The sequence below is a fragment of the Triturus cristatus genome, chromosome 5_2, assembly GCF_964204655.1.
Source record: "Triturus cristatus chromosome 5_2, aTriCri1.1, whole genome shotgun sequence".
Taxonomy (NCBI): Eukaryota; Metazoa; Chordata; class Amphibia; order Caudata; family Salamandridae; genus Triturus; species Triturus cristatus.
The window spans coordinates 1,041,121,403-1,041,139,563 of NC_140588.1; the positions used below are offsets into that span (position 1 = coordinate 1,041,121,403).

Sequence of the window (18,161 nt, forward strand, 5' to 3'; positions counted from 1 at the left end):
ACTAGCAGCTGAGACAAGTTCTCGATGATGCTTATAAGTCATGATGGGTTCAGAAAGGTTCCTGAAAAGGAAAGAAAATAGAGATGTCATCTCTTTATAGACAGGAATACACCCTATCAAATCAAGTGAAAATTAGGCATTATTATGTTCTGGTCAAGTTTCATTAATATCTAGATGTTATACTCCTGACAACAGATGAGACAAGTATGTCGCCTCGAGTTCCCATGGTCATAAAAAGTATTTCTACTTTAAGTACACTTACTAGTTGAAAAAGTTACTTACCTATAGTAACAATCTTTCTGGTAGAAAGATTCTTCACCTTTTTAATATTCCCCGAGAGAATGAGTGAATATGGAAAACTTTCTGCAGTACGTCTGCGCACCAGTAGGGGGCACCGTGCGACCCCACACTGACACCATTCTGCACGCGGATGGCATGCAGAGCCTAGAATAGGTGCCACTCCCGCGCGCTGACGTCAGTTGCTTTCGACACTCTCTATACCCCCAGACACAGAGCCCCAAAAGCAGACTGGTATGACCTGTGTGCAAATTCCTAGACTGTGGATCTTATTAAAGTGAACGGGCCAACCACAGAATGGTGCGGATGGGGAAGCGGGGGTTGGTGAGGAATCTGCAGCTAGACAGTCTCTACCAGAAAAAGCATTTCTGAAGGTAAGTAGCTTGTTCTTCTGATGGAGATTCTAGCCTCACCTAACCTTCAGAATTGAATCCAAACCAGTACCTATTTGGAGGTGGTCCTAAAACCAGAAAGTCCTGCAGGACCGAGCAGACAAAATGCCCCTCTCGGCACACCAGACTGTCCATACAACAGTGCTTTGCGTACCTATAGAAAGTCGCCCATGTAGCCACCTGGCAAATGTCCAGGAGAGGGACTCCATGGGCCAATGAAGTGACAGCAGCCTTGGCCCTGGCAGAATGACCATGTAGTCCTTCCAGAGGCTGCTTTTCAGCCAATGTGTAACAGATACTAATGCAGAGCATAATCCAGCTCGAGATGGTTCTCTTGTGCACAGCCGTGCTTTCTTTCTCTCAAGAAAGCCCTCCAATAATTGATCTTCAACCCAGTGTTCTTTGGTACATCTATGTAAAAGCTTAGTGCTCTTTTGGGGTTCAAGCGATGGAGTCTCTCCTCCTCCTTAGCGGGGGGAGGCAGAGCATAAAACGCTGGCCAGGTGATGGTCTGACCGGCATCACAACTTTAGGCAAGAAGGAGGGTTGTGTCTGCAAAACCAGTTTATCTGGGAAGAATGTGATGTACGGCAGGATGACACAAAGAGCTTTAAGCTCAATCATGCACTTCACAGCACTGATGTTACGGAGACGAGGAACACTGTTTTGAGGGTGACAAGCTGTAAGGGACAGCGGTGAAGTGGCTGAAGGGATACACATCACAAAGTAAATACCAAATTAAGGTTCCACTGTGGCATGACAAAGGGGAGCGAGAAAACAGATGTTGCAACTCTTTTAAAAAATGCTTCACAACTGGAAGCTTAATCAATGAAGGCTAATCCAGCAACAACAGAAAAGCCAAAATGGCCAAAATGTACTCTTCAACATTACCCAGAGAAAACCTTGCCGGGCAAATGCCAAAACAAATAACAGAACATCGGATAACTTTGACAGGAGGGGGTCTATCTGGAGAGTGCTTAACCAAGCTACAAATTTGTCCCAACAAAAGGCGTTGACAGTTTTAGTTGAGGGACGCCTGGCTGCCAAGATGATGTCCACCACCTCCAGAGGAAGGCCGAAGATGTTCAGTTGCCGCTGCTCAATCTCTAGGATGAAGGTCAAGATTACTAAAACTCGGGTGCAAAACCCGGATCTGCTGCTGCCATAGCACATCCTACAAGAGGGGTAGCATAATAGGACAGATGCTCAAGCCCAGGAGTTCTGGATACCATACTCTCCATTTCCAATTCGGAGGCTCTAGGATAACTTCCTGATCTTCTCGAGAACTCAAGGCAGGAGTGGTATCGCAGTGGAGAACAGATAGAGCCACCCATACCCATACACCAAAGTGCCCTTGCACCACCTCCGGGTGTAACTGCCACTCGTGATCCACTAGGCGATGACGGCTGAGCTTGTCAGCCCTGGCATTCAACGGTCCTGCCAGGTGGTTGACCACTATGAAAATCATTTGGTGGTTCCGCCATTTTCAGAGGTGCAGGGTCTCCTGTACATGGTTCTCAACCCTATCCTGCCCTGTTTGTTGCCGTATTACATGGCGGGGTGGTGTCCATGAGCACTGGTACCATGCTCTCTCTGATGGATGGAAGGAATCCTTACAACATCAAGCAGATAGCCCTCAGAACCAAGTCTCTGCTGGAGGGCAGAAGCCTCTGACCTTCAACTTTCCCAGGTGGTTGCCCCAACCCAGAAGCGATGCATTGGTCACCACTGTCAGTTTTGGGTGAGGGAATTAGAGGAGGTCTGCCGTTGAGTCATCAGTCGTCCAGTAACCACCACTGCAGGTTGTTTGCAGTCTCTTACAAGATCTAGATGTAATCAGAGAGGTCCCCTTGATGCTGGGCCAACTGAGACTTCAAGTCCCACTGCAGAGCTTGCATATCCCCCCTGGTGTACTGTGCAGGAGGCCATCAATCCCAGCAGCCTCAGAGTCAACCATTCCTAAGGATCATAACCTGAATGTCCTGGACTCTCTTTCCCGGGGGTAAGCCATGAAACTGAACCCTGTCGAGAATAGTCCAAATGAAGGGGAGCATCTGAGAAGGAGTCAGGAGTGACTTTGACACATTTATACTAAACTGCAAAGATGACAGGAGGTTTGTCGTAGTCTGGAGGTGGTTGACAACTGCATGGGGTAAACCCGCCTTCCCAGCCAGTCATCGAGGTAGGGAAGGACTGGCACCCCTGACCTCCGAAGGTGTGCTGCTACCACCACCATCACTTTCATTAACACCCGAGGAGTGCTGGTGAGACCAAAGGGAGCACAGTCAAATGAATATGCTCCTGTACCAGTACGAACTGCAGGTAGCGTGGATGGGCTGGCAGGATGTATATATGACGCATATATGGAAATATGCATCCTGTATGTCCAATGCCACCATCCAAACCCCTGGGTTGAGGCCAGATAGACATGAGCCTGGTTGGACATTCTGAATTCCTCGTTCTGGAATAAGGAATTGAGAGGGCACAGGTCTAAAATAGGATGAAGGCCTCCTCCTTCTTGGGTACCAGAAAGTAGTGGGAATACCAACCATGTCCTACTTCTGGTACTCAAAGCGGTACAAAAGGGGGTGGTGATGGACGGAGTATCAGAACCAATCAAACACTCACACCCAGTCAACAGATCTGGGTTTGATCCATCACCGTTCTTTAGCCCACTCTGCCACCCCAGTTCAGACATGGCCATATGCAAATCAGTCTGACCCTGTGCCTCATGGGAACAGTCCAGCCTGAACTGCCAAGCCATGCCTTCCCTGGACCGGAAACAAGCTTCCTAGGACCGGTTTCTGGCATTTCAGCCGTCTTCAGCCAGGCTTGCTTGAATCCAGTGGCAAAGTGAGCAAGGGACTCACGTCTGAGCATACCCTGCCAACTTATGGCGAACAAAGCGGTACAAAAGGGGGTGGTGATGGACGGAGTATCAGAACCAATCAAACACTCACACCCAGTCAACAGATCTGGGTTTGATCCATCACCGTTCTTTAGCCCACTCTGCCACCCCAGTTCAGACATGGCCATATGCAAATCAGTCTGACCCTGTGCCTCATGGGAACAGTCCAGCCTGAACTGCCAAGCCATGCCTTCCCTGGACCGGAAACAAGCTTCCTAGGACCGGTTTCTGGCATTTCAGCCGTCTTCAGCCAGGCTTGCTTGAATCCAGTGGCAAAGTGAGCAAGGGACTCACGTCTGAGCATACCCTGCCAACTTATGGCGAACAAAGCGGTACAAAAGGGGGTGGTGATGGACGGAGTATCAGAACCAATCAAACACTCACACCCAGTCAACAGATCTGGGTTTGATCCATCACCGTTCTTTAGCCCACTCTGCCACCCCAGTTCAGACATGGCCATATGCAAATCAGTCTGACCCTGTGCCTCATGGGAACATAGAATGAACCGCTGTGGACTGAGCAGCCTGTTGATTTTGGCTGCGGAAGCGGTAGACACCACAGCCTCACCATGAAACTGCTGGTTTCCTTCTAGAGGCTGGACAGGCTGGCAGTACGGGGTACATCTAAAAGACCCCAGAAAGGAGTGGTTAGGGTGGTGTGCTACATGGGGCGGATAGGTTCTCTTTAACAGAATCCAAAGCAGAATCCGCCTTCACCCCAAATAGGCGAGTCCCAATGAAGAGAATGTCCATAAGGAAGTACTGGACATCGCCTGAGAACTTAGTGGGTTGCAGCCAATAGTTTGTGAGAGGGAATCAGTAGTGTCCAAGCTTCAGTGAATCGTGAACTTGGCTGTATCACAACTGCCTTGGGTAGTCTGGACAGGAGCATGTCGGAAATCTTCGGGGACAACAGTGAGGACTTGCACCACAGAGTCCCAAAGGGTGTGGAAGAAGTATCCCAGAAGGCAGCTGGAGTTTGCTGAGCGGGGAGCCAGTCTGGTAGAAGAAAAAGCTTCCTTCCCAAATGTTTCCATGTGTTTAGAATTCCTATCGGGTGGAGTGGTGTGAAAGGTGTTGGGTTTAGACTGGGTTATAGACGCTCGCACCACAAAACTTTCAGGGAAGAGTACTGAGAGAGGAATGCAGGATCACTTGGGGCTGGCCGATTGTCTTGTACTTTGTCAGTTGACTGGAGGGCGGAGCAAGGTTTGGCCCAGGCTACCAATAAGGTATCCATTAGTCCCTCCTTGAATGCTAAAAGTGGCTTAGAAGAAGTCTGCCCCAGCTGGAGAACCTCTGTTAGTTTCGACCCCCAAGGTCCAAGTTAGAGGTCAAGGATTCGGTCGTTGTACATAGTACCATGGTTTAGAAAGATTCTTATATGGCTGGCCCAGGGAGGTGAGAAGGCATTTGACTGGGAGGTATCGAGACCACTGGTCTCGTGCAAGCCATCAAACCAATTATCATCTTAGTAGGGCGAGGCAAACTCATCACCTGTATTGTAATCATTGTCTGAGTCAGTGCTGAAAAAAGAGTGTAGGGTGTGCTGTCTCCTTTGTGGAGATGGCAGACCAAATGGAGGGAGCAGCCTCTCAATTGTCATCTGGTGCAACTTCAGTCAAGATCGGACCGGCGCCCACTTGGAGTCAGACAGGACTATAGGTACCTCCTCATCCGGCATCAATGGATTTGGTTCCAGAGTTGAAATTCCAAGAATTTTCCCTGATATGGACTGCGGCACCAAAGGTGAGGACAGACTCACAGCTGGAGGTGTTGTGACTGACTTGAGTTGGAGAATAGCTGTGTGGAACTTTTCAATCTGTTGAGGTGAGGCCGACGGCACCGGAAACTCAGGTTGTGGCGGAACCAGCTGCAGGATCGGGTAAATGTCTCAGAGAGTCAAGATTGTGAGCTCCGGATTCATGTCTGGAGGCGTGGAAAGAAAGGAACTGACGTCAGCGCACGGGAGTGGCACATGTACATTGTTGAAAGTTATTATGCGTGTAATTACCCCAGGGAACTGTGATGGTTGCAATTTACCAGCAGCAACCTTGAATTGTTTGAGAATTTTAAAAAAGTCACAAGAAAAATATAGGTATCAGAGTAAAGTTCCTACTTCTTTGTGAATGAGCTAATATTAACAACCTTGGTAAGGAATGCGATTGAGGTGGTAAAGCTTATTGGTGATGAATAAAGATGAGGTTAGCGAAAAAGGTGGCATTGCTTTTTTGGTGAGGAATACAGATGAGGTCAAAATGCTTCAATTATTTACAACCATCTTAATTAATTTAAGACATATGGCCTGATTAAGATCTTGGTGGACAGGATACTTCATAACAACGGTGACGGATATCCCGTCTGCCTAAATTTAAATATCTTATCTATCCAATCTAAATCAGGTCCAACTGTTTTGTATAATACTGCTTACATTTCGTTCCCGAAGGTTCAGGATCAGAGCCTGAAAAGTGGAGATGGAGTGGTTACAATTATAAGCAGATTTCAGAAGTCCCCCGAAGTTTTATATGGGCAAAGGAAGGGACCATGCTTAAAAATAAATGCTGGGAAGGATAAAAAAATTTATCTCTGAAGCACAGGTGAGATTACCAGCCCAAGGGAAGACGTTCATTATAGAGTATGGACTGTGACAAGAAAGATTTGGGCTCATAGTAAAGAATATTACAAAGGAATGAAGCATTAAACTAAAGGAATGCTTGAAAGGGTTGCAATGAATAAATTACTTACCTTCGGTAACACCATTTCTGGTAGAGACTCTAACCGCAGATCCCTCATCTTTAGAATATTCACCAGGTGTCAGACTGGAAACGCAATCTTTTCAGCAGTACCTCTGATCGCCATTAGGTGGAGCCTGTGCGGCTCCACACTGATGCCATTCCACTCCAGAAATGTTGTGCTGAGCCTATATAAGCACCACTTCAGCACGCAGACGTCAGTTGCTTTCCAGGCTCTCTGGGCCCCCAAAAGTAGATCCACAACAGCAAAGTGACGTTGAGCAGTGTGCAGATTCCTCGACTTGGGATCTTACTAATGGATAGGATCCTGTCCATGGAGCGAAAAGGATGGCAGGGTCGTTGAGGAATCTGCGGTTAGATAGTCATAACCAGAAAGAGCAATACCAAAGGCAAGTAACGTGTTCTTCTAGATACAAATTCCTCACCTTTTGAATAGATACCAAAGCAGCATCTATTTTAAAGGGGGGTGGGGGTCTGAGAATGGACTTAAGCCAAAAAGTACTTTAGGGCCGAGCTGGCAAATTGCCCGTCTCGACGATCCAGGGTGATTTGTAAACGTAGGAGCGACTCCCACGTAGTTGCCTGTCAAATGTCCAGGACAGGAACTCTGCATGCCAACGCAGTGATAGCAGCTTTGTCCCTCGTGCAATGACCTAGCAGTCCTTCCGTAAAGCCTTGCCTTTTTTTCACTCCAGTAAGCCCCACAAAGAGCTGATCATCCACACGGTGTTCTCTGGTACCATCGATGTAAACATTCAGTACTCTTTTGGAGTCCTAGTGATGGAATCTCTCCTACATCTTTGAAAGGTGAGTCAGAGCAAAGAACACCGGTAAGGTGAAAAGTATGACTTATGTGAGATCGGCTTAACTACTTTTGGCAAAAAAGGGGGGCTTGCATCGGAAGATCCAGTTTATCTGGGAAGAAGGTGGTGTACAACAAGTTGACACAGAGAGCTTGAATCACACTCATTCGCCACGCAATTTTATGGCGACGAGGAACACTGTCTTGACGGTGAGAAGCTGCAAAGGACAGCTGTGAAGTTGCTCAAATGCAGTGTACATAAACTATTTGAGCTAGATGGGTCTTCCACTAACACAATTGTGTCCAATCACCTTACATCCTTTGCAGTCTCCTCCGAAATCTGGACGTGGTCTGAGAAGTCCCCTAGATGTTGTGTCCAATGAGATTTCAGATCCCACTGCAGAACTCGCATATGCCATCTAGCATGCTGTACCATCCGGATCCAGGAGGACAGCAGAAATGACCTCACTGAAATCCAGGACAGAGGCTGAAATATTGGAATCATAGCCTAAATGTCCTGGACTCTCCTATCTGGAGAAAAGGTCCATAATGCCTCTGATGAAAGGGAGCTTCTGAGAAGTCAAGTGTGACTTCAGTATGTTCACAGTGAACTCCAAAGAAGACTAGAGGTTTGCCGTAGTCTGGAGGTGGTTGAAAACTGCCTGGGGTGAGCCCCCCTTCAACAGCCAAAAGTCAAGGTAGGGGAAGACTGGGAACACTGGCCTCTGAAGGTGTGCTGCCACCACCACCATCACTTTCATGAAGATCCAACGGGTACTGGTGAGACCAAAGGGGACCACAGTGACCTAAAAATGCTCCTGTCCCACACTGAACTACAGGTGGCACCAATGGGCCTGCAGGACGGCTATATGAGAATAGGCATCCTGCAGATCCAACGTCATCATCCAGTCTCCAAAGTCGTTGGCAGACAAGACCTGGGCCAGTGTGAGCATCTTGATTTATCCTTTCAGAGGAAGGCATTGAGAGGGTGCAGGTCTAAAATAGGATGAAGGCCTCCATCCTTCCTTGGCACCAAAAAGTAACAGGAATGACAACCATGACCCACACCTGTCACAGGCACCCTCTCAATAGCCCTTTTGGATGAAATGGCTTGCACTTCCTGCCATAAGACAGACAGTTATTCTGAGGGACGCGGAGCGGCTATGAGTGGATCTTGCCTGCAATCGAGTGGCTGTGCTCCACTATGGGCATGCTAAAGGAGATTAGCAGTAGGGGCTGTAAGAGGGCTAGTAGACTAGCTGACACAATGTCTGACTGCGGGGCTGGTGGCTGTCACGGCCTTGGCTGCGAACCTGCTGGGTACCTTTCTGTGTGTGAAGCGGCTGTCAGTATGGGATTCCTCTACTGATCCCGCAAAAGGAATGGTTGGGTTGATGTCGCTGGTAAGGAAGGGCAGATAAGCCAAAGGTGTGCAGTGGCTCTGCTCTCGAAGCGCTCCAGAGTGGAATCTGCCTTGTCCTCAAAAAGGTGAGTCCCATCAGAGGACATATCCATAATGGACTACTGGACATCACTCGAAAAACCAGCCAATCGCAGTTAAGCATTGTGACAAATGGGTATACTAGTGCCAATGGCTTGCACAATGGAATCTGTGCGATCTAGGCCACAATGAATTGGAATTTGGAAGCGCCTTGGCCGTCCTGTATGACTTGGGTCAGGGCAGGACTATGGTCTTCAGGGACACCTGCAAAGACTTGAGAAACCGAACTCCAGAAAGTGCGAAAATAGCTGGCCAGCATACAACTAGCATTGACCTGACAGCCATACTGGTGGAAGAAAATGTTCTCTTCCCAAAGAACAAGTTACTTACCTTCGGTAACGCTTTTTCTGGTGGATACAGTATCTACCTGTGGATTCCTCACCTTGTGAATATCCCCTGGGCCAGCATTCAACAGACCTTTTTTTCCCCAGCTCTCTACGCCGACGTGGACGTCATAATACCTCGGCTCCGCTCGCGACTCCGTATGACGTCACCGGAGCCATAAGAGAGCCACGTCGGCGTGATGACGTCAGTTCCACCCATTTTTTCCGTGCCTCCGAGGCGAACAGGTGGACCAACAACAGATTCAAAGTATACACAGTATACAACATTCGAACAAATATACACAGTACATATACAAAAAGGAAAGCTAAGGAACATAAGCATTTCCTATAAGTGTACCAGATAGAAAGAAGACGCAATGTAAAACACATGTCAAACAAGACAACCTTTAAGGTATACAGGCGGGTGGGCCAGTGAGGAATCCACAGGCAGATACTGTATCCACCAGAAAAAGCATTATCGAAGGTAAGTCACTTGTTCTTCTGATGGAAACATCTGCCAGTGGATTCCTCACCTTGTGAATAGATTCCCACAGCAGTCCCACTCCCGGAGGAGGTTGTCCACCTTCCTATACCAAAAAGTCCTGCCAGACAGAGCGCACAAAGTGGCCCTCCCTCCTAATCTCAGAGTCTAAGCAATAATGCTTTGCAAAAGTATGGAGGGAGGCCCAAGACGCGGCTTTACAAATGTCTGCCACAGGAACACCCCTGGCCAAAGCAGACGTAGAAGATTTAGCTCTAGTTGAATGAGCTCTAATACCCTCAGGTGGAACCTTACCAGCAAGGGCGTAGCAGATCTTGATGGCTAGGATGATCCATCTGGACAGAGTACGCTTGTGCACAGCTTTTCCTTTAGAATGTCCAACATAGCCCACGAAGAGCTGATCGTCCAAACGAAAGTCTTTCGTTCTGTCCAAGTAAAAGCTCACAGCTCTTTTTGGATCCAGTCGGTGAAGTCTTTCCTCCTCCTTGGAAGGATGAGGAGACGGATAAAACACAGGGAGAGTAACAGACTGCCCCAGATGAAAGGGAGTAACTACCTTAGGTAAGAAAGCAGCCCTGGTCCTAAGAACCATCCTTTCAGCATGCAAGGTTAAAAACGGGGGTTTAGAACTAAGAGCTTGAATCTCACTCACCCTCCTTGCCGAGGTTATGGCTACAAGAAAGACCGTCTTAAAGGACAATAGCCTCAAAGGACAGCTATGAAGGGGCTCAAAAGGGGACCCCATCAAGAAAGTTAAGACAAGATTAAGGTCCCACTGTGGCATTACAAAAGGAGTAGGTGGAAACCTGTTTGTAAGGCCTTTGATAAATCTTAGTACAATAGGAGATTTAAATAAAGACGGCTGATCTGGAAGACATAGAAAAGCCGATAAGGCCGATAGATAGCCTTTGACCGTGGCCACAGCACAGCCCTGCTGAGCCAAGGAAAGAGCAAACCTAAGCACATTAGAAAGATGGGCTTTTAAAGGGTCAATGGATCTCTCTCCACACCATTTAACAAACTTAGACCACCTATATGAGTAAATGGACTTGGTGGAGTGTCGCCTGGCCGATAAAATAACATCCACCACATCAGGCGGGAGAGAGAAAGAACTCAGGTTGCCCCGTTCAATCTCCAGGCATGAAGGTGCAGGCTCTGGAGGTGGGGGTGAAGAACCTGCCCCTCCGACTGCGAGAGGAGGTCTGCCCTGAGAGGGAGACGGAGCGTAGGGTGCGATGAGAGGTGAAGTAGATCTGTGTACCACACCCTTTTTGGCCAATCCGGAGCAACCAAAATAACTTGGGCCCGGTCTTGGCGAATCTTCCTCAGAACCCGAGGAATCAAGGGTATGGGAGGAAACGCGTAAAGGAGTTGTGAGCTCCAACTCAACTGAAACGCTTCCCCCAACGCCCCCTGCATCGGATACTGGAGACTGCAGAATGACGGGCAATGCGCGTTCTCGCGGGTGGCAAATAGGTCTATCCGAGGAGACCCCCACGTCCGAAAGACGTGACGAACCACCTCCGGATGAAGCCTCCACTCGTGGTCGACGGAGAACTGCCGACTGAGACTGTCCGCACGTACGTTCAGCACCCCAGCCAGATGATTCGCCATCAAGCAAATCCGATGATCCTGAGCCCAGGACCAGAGCCGTAATGCTTCCCTGCAGAGACGATACGACCCTACTCCTCCCTGCTTGTTGACATACCACATCGCGGTAGTGTTGTCCGTCAGGACTTGAACCGACTGACCGCGAAGGGAAGGGAGAAAGGCCTTGAGCGCCAAACGTATAGCCCGTAATTCCAGAAGGTTGATGTGAAGGAACCTTTCCTCTGGAGACCAAAGACCCTTGATCTCCAGATCCCCCAGATGAGCACCCCACCCCAGGGTGGAGGCATCCGTTATCACTGTGGCCACCGATGGAAGAAGATGAAAGGGCTTTCCTTGAGACAGATTGCCCCCCACACTCCACCAAGACAGATCCGCTGCAGCTTCTCTGGAGATCCTGATCGACTCCCTGAGTCTCCGTTGTGCTGATACCACTGCCTGTGGAGGCACCACTGGAGTGCCCTCATGCGCCAGCGGGCATGATTGACCAACAGAATGCAGGAGGCGAACAGACCGAGCAGACGAAGGACCTTTAGAACTGGGACAACCGCTCCATTGTGGAATAAAGGGATCATCTCCTGAATGTCGAGAATTCTTTGTGGAGGAGGAAATGCTCGACACACAGTAGTGTCCAGTACCGCCCCTATGAACAGGTTGCGTTGAGAGGGCACCAGGTGAGATTTGGGCACATTGATCGAAAAACCCAAGTCGAATAACAGCCGAGATGTTACCTGCAGATGATGTTGCACCATCTCTGGGGACTCTGCTTTCAGAAACCAGTCATCTAGGTAGGGGAACACTGGAATCCCCGACCTCCTGAGATGAGCAGCCACAACTGCCATCACCTTCGTGAAGACTCGAGGTGCGGTAGTAAGACCAAACGGAAGGACCGCAAACTGGTAATGTTGCGACCGAACCGTAAAACGGAGATACTTCCTGTGCGACTTCAGGATTGGGATGTGGAAATACGCATCCTGCAAGTCGATCGACACCATCCAGTCTCCTTGCTGCAACGCTTGAAGAACCTGCGCAAGGGTCAGCATCTTGAATTTCTCCTGTTTCAGGTAAAAATTCAAGATTCTGAGGTCCAGGATTGGACGCAATCTGCCGTCCTTCTTGGGAATCAGGAAATACCGAGAGTAGCACCCCTGACCCCTTTCCTGCTCTGGAACCACCTCTATCGCACCTTTTTGTAGCAATGCAAGAACCTCCTTCTGCAGAAGAAGCAGATGGTCCTCTGAGCAAAAAACTTGGCAAGGAGGGTAAGGGGGAGGAAACTCCCGAAAGGGAAGGGCGTACCCAATCTCCACGAGGTTTAAAACCTAAAGGTCCGTCGTGATGGATTTCCAACCTCGCAAAAAGTGGGACACCCAACCCCCCACAGGTCTCATATGATCTAGGATGGGGGATCTAGGGCTGTTTCCCTGAAGCTTCATTGGGAGCAGAGTAGGCAGAAGATGAAGAAGGGTTGCGGCCAGAACCTCTCCGGCCCCTTTGCCTTCCTCTATATGACCTATAGAGAGGATTCTGCTGCTGCTGTTGTTGCTGTTGTTGAGGTTGACGGAAAGTATGAAATGAAGACCTCCCAAATCCTCTATATTTTCTGAAGCCAAATCCCTTAGCAGGAGTCTGTAAACCCAAACACTTCGCAGTAACCCTGCTATCTTTAAACCTTTGCAAGGAGGAATCGGCCTTCTCCCCAAACAGTTTTTCTCCATCAAAAGGCAAGTCAACTAACGTGGCCTGAACATCCGCAGAGAAGCCAGACGTACGAAGCCAAGCCTGCCTCCTAGTGGCTATTGAAGACCCCATAATTCTAGCCACAGAATCAGCCGTATATAGACCCGACTGAATAACCTGCCTCGCGGCAGCTTGGGTGTCCGTAACAACCTCCATAAAAGAGGCTTTCTCTTCTTCCGGCAGCTTAGGGGCTAATAGCTTCATCGAGTCCATCAGTGCATGAACATAGCGCCCCAATAAACAAGTGGCATTGGTTGATTTAAGAGCCATGCTTCCAGACGAAAAGACCTTCTTGGCTATTTGATCGGTCTTCTTAGAATCCCTATTCGAAGATGTTTGAGGGAAGGCGCCTGACGATTGCTTCGAGCATGAAACTTGCACCACAAGGCTCTCTGGTGAGGGGTGAGAAGAAAGGAAGCTTGGATCCCCTGGAGCCACCCTGTATCTCCTTGCACTTGTCTGGATACTGCAGGCTAAGAAAAAGGCTTGCGCCAAACGTCCATCACTGGCTCTAAAATAGCATCATTAAAAGGCAACAAGGGCTCTACAATTGACGAAGGTGAATGCAGGACTTCAGTCAACAGGTTCGGTCTATACTCAGCAGAGGGCAACTGTAAGTCCAGCAACTCTGCAGCCTTTTTGATGACCGTATGGTAAGGGGCCAACTCCTGTGGCGGCGAAGACCTAGCAGAAGAATGCTCCCATTCCGGAGTAGTATCAAGACCACTAGCATCCTGAATGCCTTCAAACTCATCAGAAGATCCACCGACCTCACCTTCCTCCACTTCCTCCCTAGATCGCTCCTCCTCCAAAATCCTCTGGGCCTCTCGTCGAGAACGGATCCGAGGACCCGGCGTCGTTGGCGGAACCGAACGTGGAGTCTACTCCTCCGGCGCCGCCGGGCGCAGAGCTGATGGAGTCGGCAATGGCGTCGAGGGAGGCTCCGAAGAAGGCAAACGATCCAGACGAAGCCGGGATGGATCTCCAGACGGCGCCGGGAACTGCCACGAAGGAGCCATCGGCAAGAAGGGCATAAAGGGAGCCTGAGCATAATGCTGCGGCACTCCCAAAGTGTATGCCATTGGACCCACTGGACCAGATGGTGCGCCGGATGGAAAGGCAGCCCTTTGAAAAACCCCATACATCGCATTGAGGAAATGCATTGGATCCGCACCCGGAGTCGGGAAATGCGGGTATGGGTTCGAACCTGAATCCGGTCGAGGAGTTTCAGGAACCGGAGCCGAAGTGTCCTCTACTGGCGCCGCAGGTTCATCTGGCACGGGAGAAGGCTCTTCCTCATGATCAGGATCGGAAGCTGGAGACTCCACTGGCGCCGGTGACTGCGCCGGGGACCGCGCCGGAGTCAGCTTCGGCGATGGAGACCTCTCTGGTGACATAGGAGATGGAGATATAACTTCCTTGCTTCGACGCCGAGGCGACGGCGACCTCGAAGCCTTACTCCTCGATGATCGGCGCCGAGAGCTGTGCTTCCTCTTCTTATGATGTTTCTTCGACTTCGAAGAGTGTGAAGTCGACGACTCCGGCCTCGACTTCTCCTTTTTCCTACCTCTTCTTTCCTTCTTCGCCTTGGCCATGAAGAGTTTCGCCTCCCTCTCCTTCAGGGCCTTGGGGTTCATTTTTCTGCAGCAGGAGCAGTCATCCACATCATGGTCCGAAGAAAGGCACCACAAACAATCATCGTGGGGGTCAGTAATGGACATGTGGCCCCCACATTCCCTACAAGGTTTAAAACCTGATTTTCTTGTCGAAGACATAGCTTATCCAGAAACAGTAACCCACCACAATACAACAAAGTAGCAGGAGAGTGCTGGAAAACTGTTACGCGTTGACGGCGCAGAAAAAAGGGAACTGACGTCATCACGCCGACGTGGCTCTCTTATGGCTCCGGTGACGTCATACGGAGTCGCGAGCGGAGCCGAGGTATTATGACGTCCACGTCGGCGTAGAGAGCTGGGGAAAAAAGTTCAGTGGAATGCTGGCGCAGGGGATATTCATAAGGTGAGAAATCCACTGGCAGATGTATCCATCAGAAAGTCTCCACTCTCTTGGACTCGCTATCTGGGGAGTAGTCGTAAAGGTATTTGGGTTCATCTTACTGGTGGAAGCCTGAACCAACAAGCACCCAGGAGAGGAGTGCTAAGACAAAAAGGTGCGGTCTCCCGAGCCACATCAGTGGCGCCGCGTAATTTTGTGATTGATTTGGAGGGAAGAGCGAGGATTGGCCCAGGCTCCTAAAATAGTATCAGTGAGTGCCTTGTTAAAAAAGAAATAGGGCCTCAGTAGTAATTTTCCCTGACTGCAATACTATGGTCAGGGCATTTGTTTGGCCTCTGTGGTGGGGAGCTGGAGGTCGAGAACTTCACCCGTCCTGCATGACCACAGCAAAAGAAGCACTTTCTTCAGCGGCAGGAGCTGGGAAAGAGACAAGGCCAGAATGAGGAGAGGTATCTACATCACTGGCATTTCAGAGATCATTATACCAGCTTTCTTTGTGGTAGGGTTGGCTACTAGGACAATTTCATCACATGCATCACAGTTAGCATTGGAATCCTTTTCAAACAAGGAATGGAGCATATGACATCTGGCTTGCGAAGGTGGATGGATAACTTGCGGAGGTGGATGGATAAGCAAGTCAAATGGGGTACACTGAAGTTCTGCAGAAACCAGCACAATGAGCACCACATCCTCAGCGTCGGTGAAATCTAGGAACCGATGGGGATTGTGGAGCTGGAAGCGGTGGTGTGGGAGCAGGGAGAAGCAGAATTACGGGTTCAGAGGGTCCAACTAGTGCTCCGCATGAAGCCGCTGGTGGTATCCCACATGAAGGGCCTCTCGGCTCCTTGGGGCCTGCAGGTATGCCAGAGAGAGAACCAATCCAAAGAGTCAGAGCATGGCCTCAAGGAACCCAGTAATCTGCCTCGGTGTCAAAGACAGCCCTCAGAAACTCAGGTTGTGCCAGGACAAGTTGTGGGATGGCCTCCAACGTCCCTCAATGCGAGAATGAGAGGCGTGGCGATGCCCTTATGTTTTCTCAGGAGTCCGAGAGTGGTAGGAAAGAGCAGAGTACAGCTTAGGTGTTTGTGCGTTTTTTTTCTTCAACCTACTCGAAGATTTGGAGCACCGCACCAATTTGCCCTGGGATCTCCTCCTAAGATTTCTGGATCGACCCTTAGACATGGCCCAGTCAAGACGTGGTGTTGGCAACGCAGGTTTGATTCGCAGTACCATATGGCCCTTGGGTTCATCGATGAGAAATCACGGCAGGCCTTAGAGTTGTGACTTGACCCCAGGCATTACAGGCAAATCATGTGAGTATCGGTCACAGACATTTACTTGCAACGTTCCTCACAAGGCGTAAAACCCGTTGTTTTCAGAAGTAAAAGGGTCTCAAAGCAACGAGAGGTATCTCCTGATCCACATCTTGTGGCGTAGAAAGAAAATAACTGACATCCGTGTGCAGAAGTGGCATCTATATAGGCTCCGCACGTCATTTCCGGAGTGGAAGGTGGCGTCAGTACAAAGCTGCACAGTCCCACCTACCGGCACAAAGAGGTATTGCGGACACCTGGGGAATATTCAAAAGGTGAGGAATCTGCAGTTAGAAGTTTCTATCGGAAAAGCAGTAAGTTGCATTCCTAACAGATGTGAGAGGGTATACAGAATATAAATATATTCATTTTAAATGTTTAATAACCTTATTCCAATGCTCCTTCTAAGAAACGTGTTTTGAAATAACTTGCACTGATTGGAAACTGCAATGCTTAACATACATTAATTAATTCATGCATAAAAATCCAGACAATATTTGCTAAGCATGGACCTTTTTCTAAATTAATGGGATTTGCCTCAGGCAGAACGCACATCAAGCTCCTACGCAGACCCATGTGCCAGAGCAACAGCCTGCTCCGGCTTGAACCTGGCAGTCTCTTGCACGAGTCTTGCTGCAACCTCCTCTCCTGTGTAGCACCGGGTATGCTCCCACTGCCCCCACAGCATGGGCCAAGCAGTCACGTCTTCAAAGTGATACTGGGCCACACGCTCCTGCTGCCCTGCCCAAGTGAAGAAGCAGGTTACCACCTACTCCTAGCTTTGCTGGTGGGCTGGCCTGATGCGTCTGGCTTCCAGGGCCTCGCACTAGGTCATGTAGAAGCCAGGAGGGTTGTATCAGATACAGTCTGTGGCATTTGCTCCCACATGCCTCCATCAGTTTCCACTGCCTTAAGGCATGCCGTGGGGCACCCATCTGAATTCCAGCCAAGGGATGGTATCCTACACCCAGCCCCAGGGCATCACGTAGAGGAACAGCCAGAATACAGCTTCTAGCCCAAGGCTTCCCAGGACTCTTATTCAGCTTGCTAATAGTGCCTGTGGGCCTTGACTCATTCTCCCTGCCCCAAATACAGGGCAGCCAACATGCTGCACTACTTACTGTCCCTGTAATCAAGGCACGCTGGTGCTCCACGAGGTAATCCAAGCCAGACCATGCAGAACCCGACAGAAAGCCAGGAGGGCTCTAGTAGATGGAATAAGGAAGAGAGGGAGTGGAAAAAGGTGTGTGCACGAACCAATGGATGTTGGGATAGGAGGCACTCAGAGGAGCCTGTTTGTGCCCTGGGCCCAGGCAGGTCAAGCCAGCGAAACCCATGTCTGCCACCACTGCTCTTACAGTTAGGAGTGGTAGGGAAGGCTCCCCAGTGTAGGGAGCCTCCAGTACAGGCCATGTGGTACGGCCAAAGTTCTATGTGGCTCCTGGTGGAGGAGCTCAGCAGCCAATCAGTGCATGTGCACCTCAATAATAAGACAAACGTCAACCAGGAATGTGCTTTATGTAGGTCCAATTGTGTAGATGCCATGAGGATTTGAACGCACCACAGTGGTTGGGGTTGGCTTCACTAATAAGAATGTCGTTCTACTCCAACAAACCCCTTGTGGCAACATTAGGATAATGAATGACTGGGGGAGAGAGGGGGGAACATAACGTGCTAACCTATACCATGCAGACGGCATGCAGATCTTTGGTGACAGTTCCTAGCTCGCTGTGCCATATGAGACTTATGAACTGCAAGTATCAAAACTATCTCTATGACAAAAGCAGTTACCCACTGCGCTATCCACATACAATACAGCTCTGTGATTTGCTTGGTACACGTTCTTTGCAGCAGCCATATTAACCCTCTGCGCTTGTTTCTGATTAGTCAAAACTACCATTAGATAAAACTTAGTAGCGATTAGTTGGAACTTGGTTTGGATTCAGGGATGACCAAATCTAATTCTGTTACATTGTGGCCTTCCTGGGTGCTCTTAGGAGGGGATGT

General features: G+C 49.4%; 1 protein-coding gene across 3 annotated transcripts in view; it reads right to left on the reverse strand.

Moving 5' to 3' along the window:
* OPHN1 (oligophrenin 1) overlaps positions 1–18,161 on the reverse strand; it is a 656,285-nt gene that overhangs the window by 135,653 nt on the left and 502,471 nt on the right. For all 3 annotated transcript variants that reach the window (XM_085608318.1, XM_085608317.1, XM_085608319.1), the window contains one exon: positions 3–61. In XM_085608318.1, the coding sequence (XP_085464444.1) occupies positions 3–61 (59 nt within the window). The remainder of the gene's footprint in view (positions 1–2; positions 62–18,161) is intronic.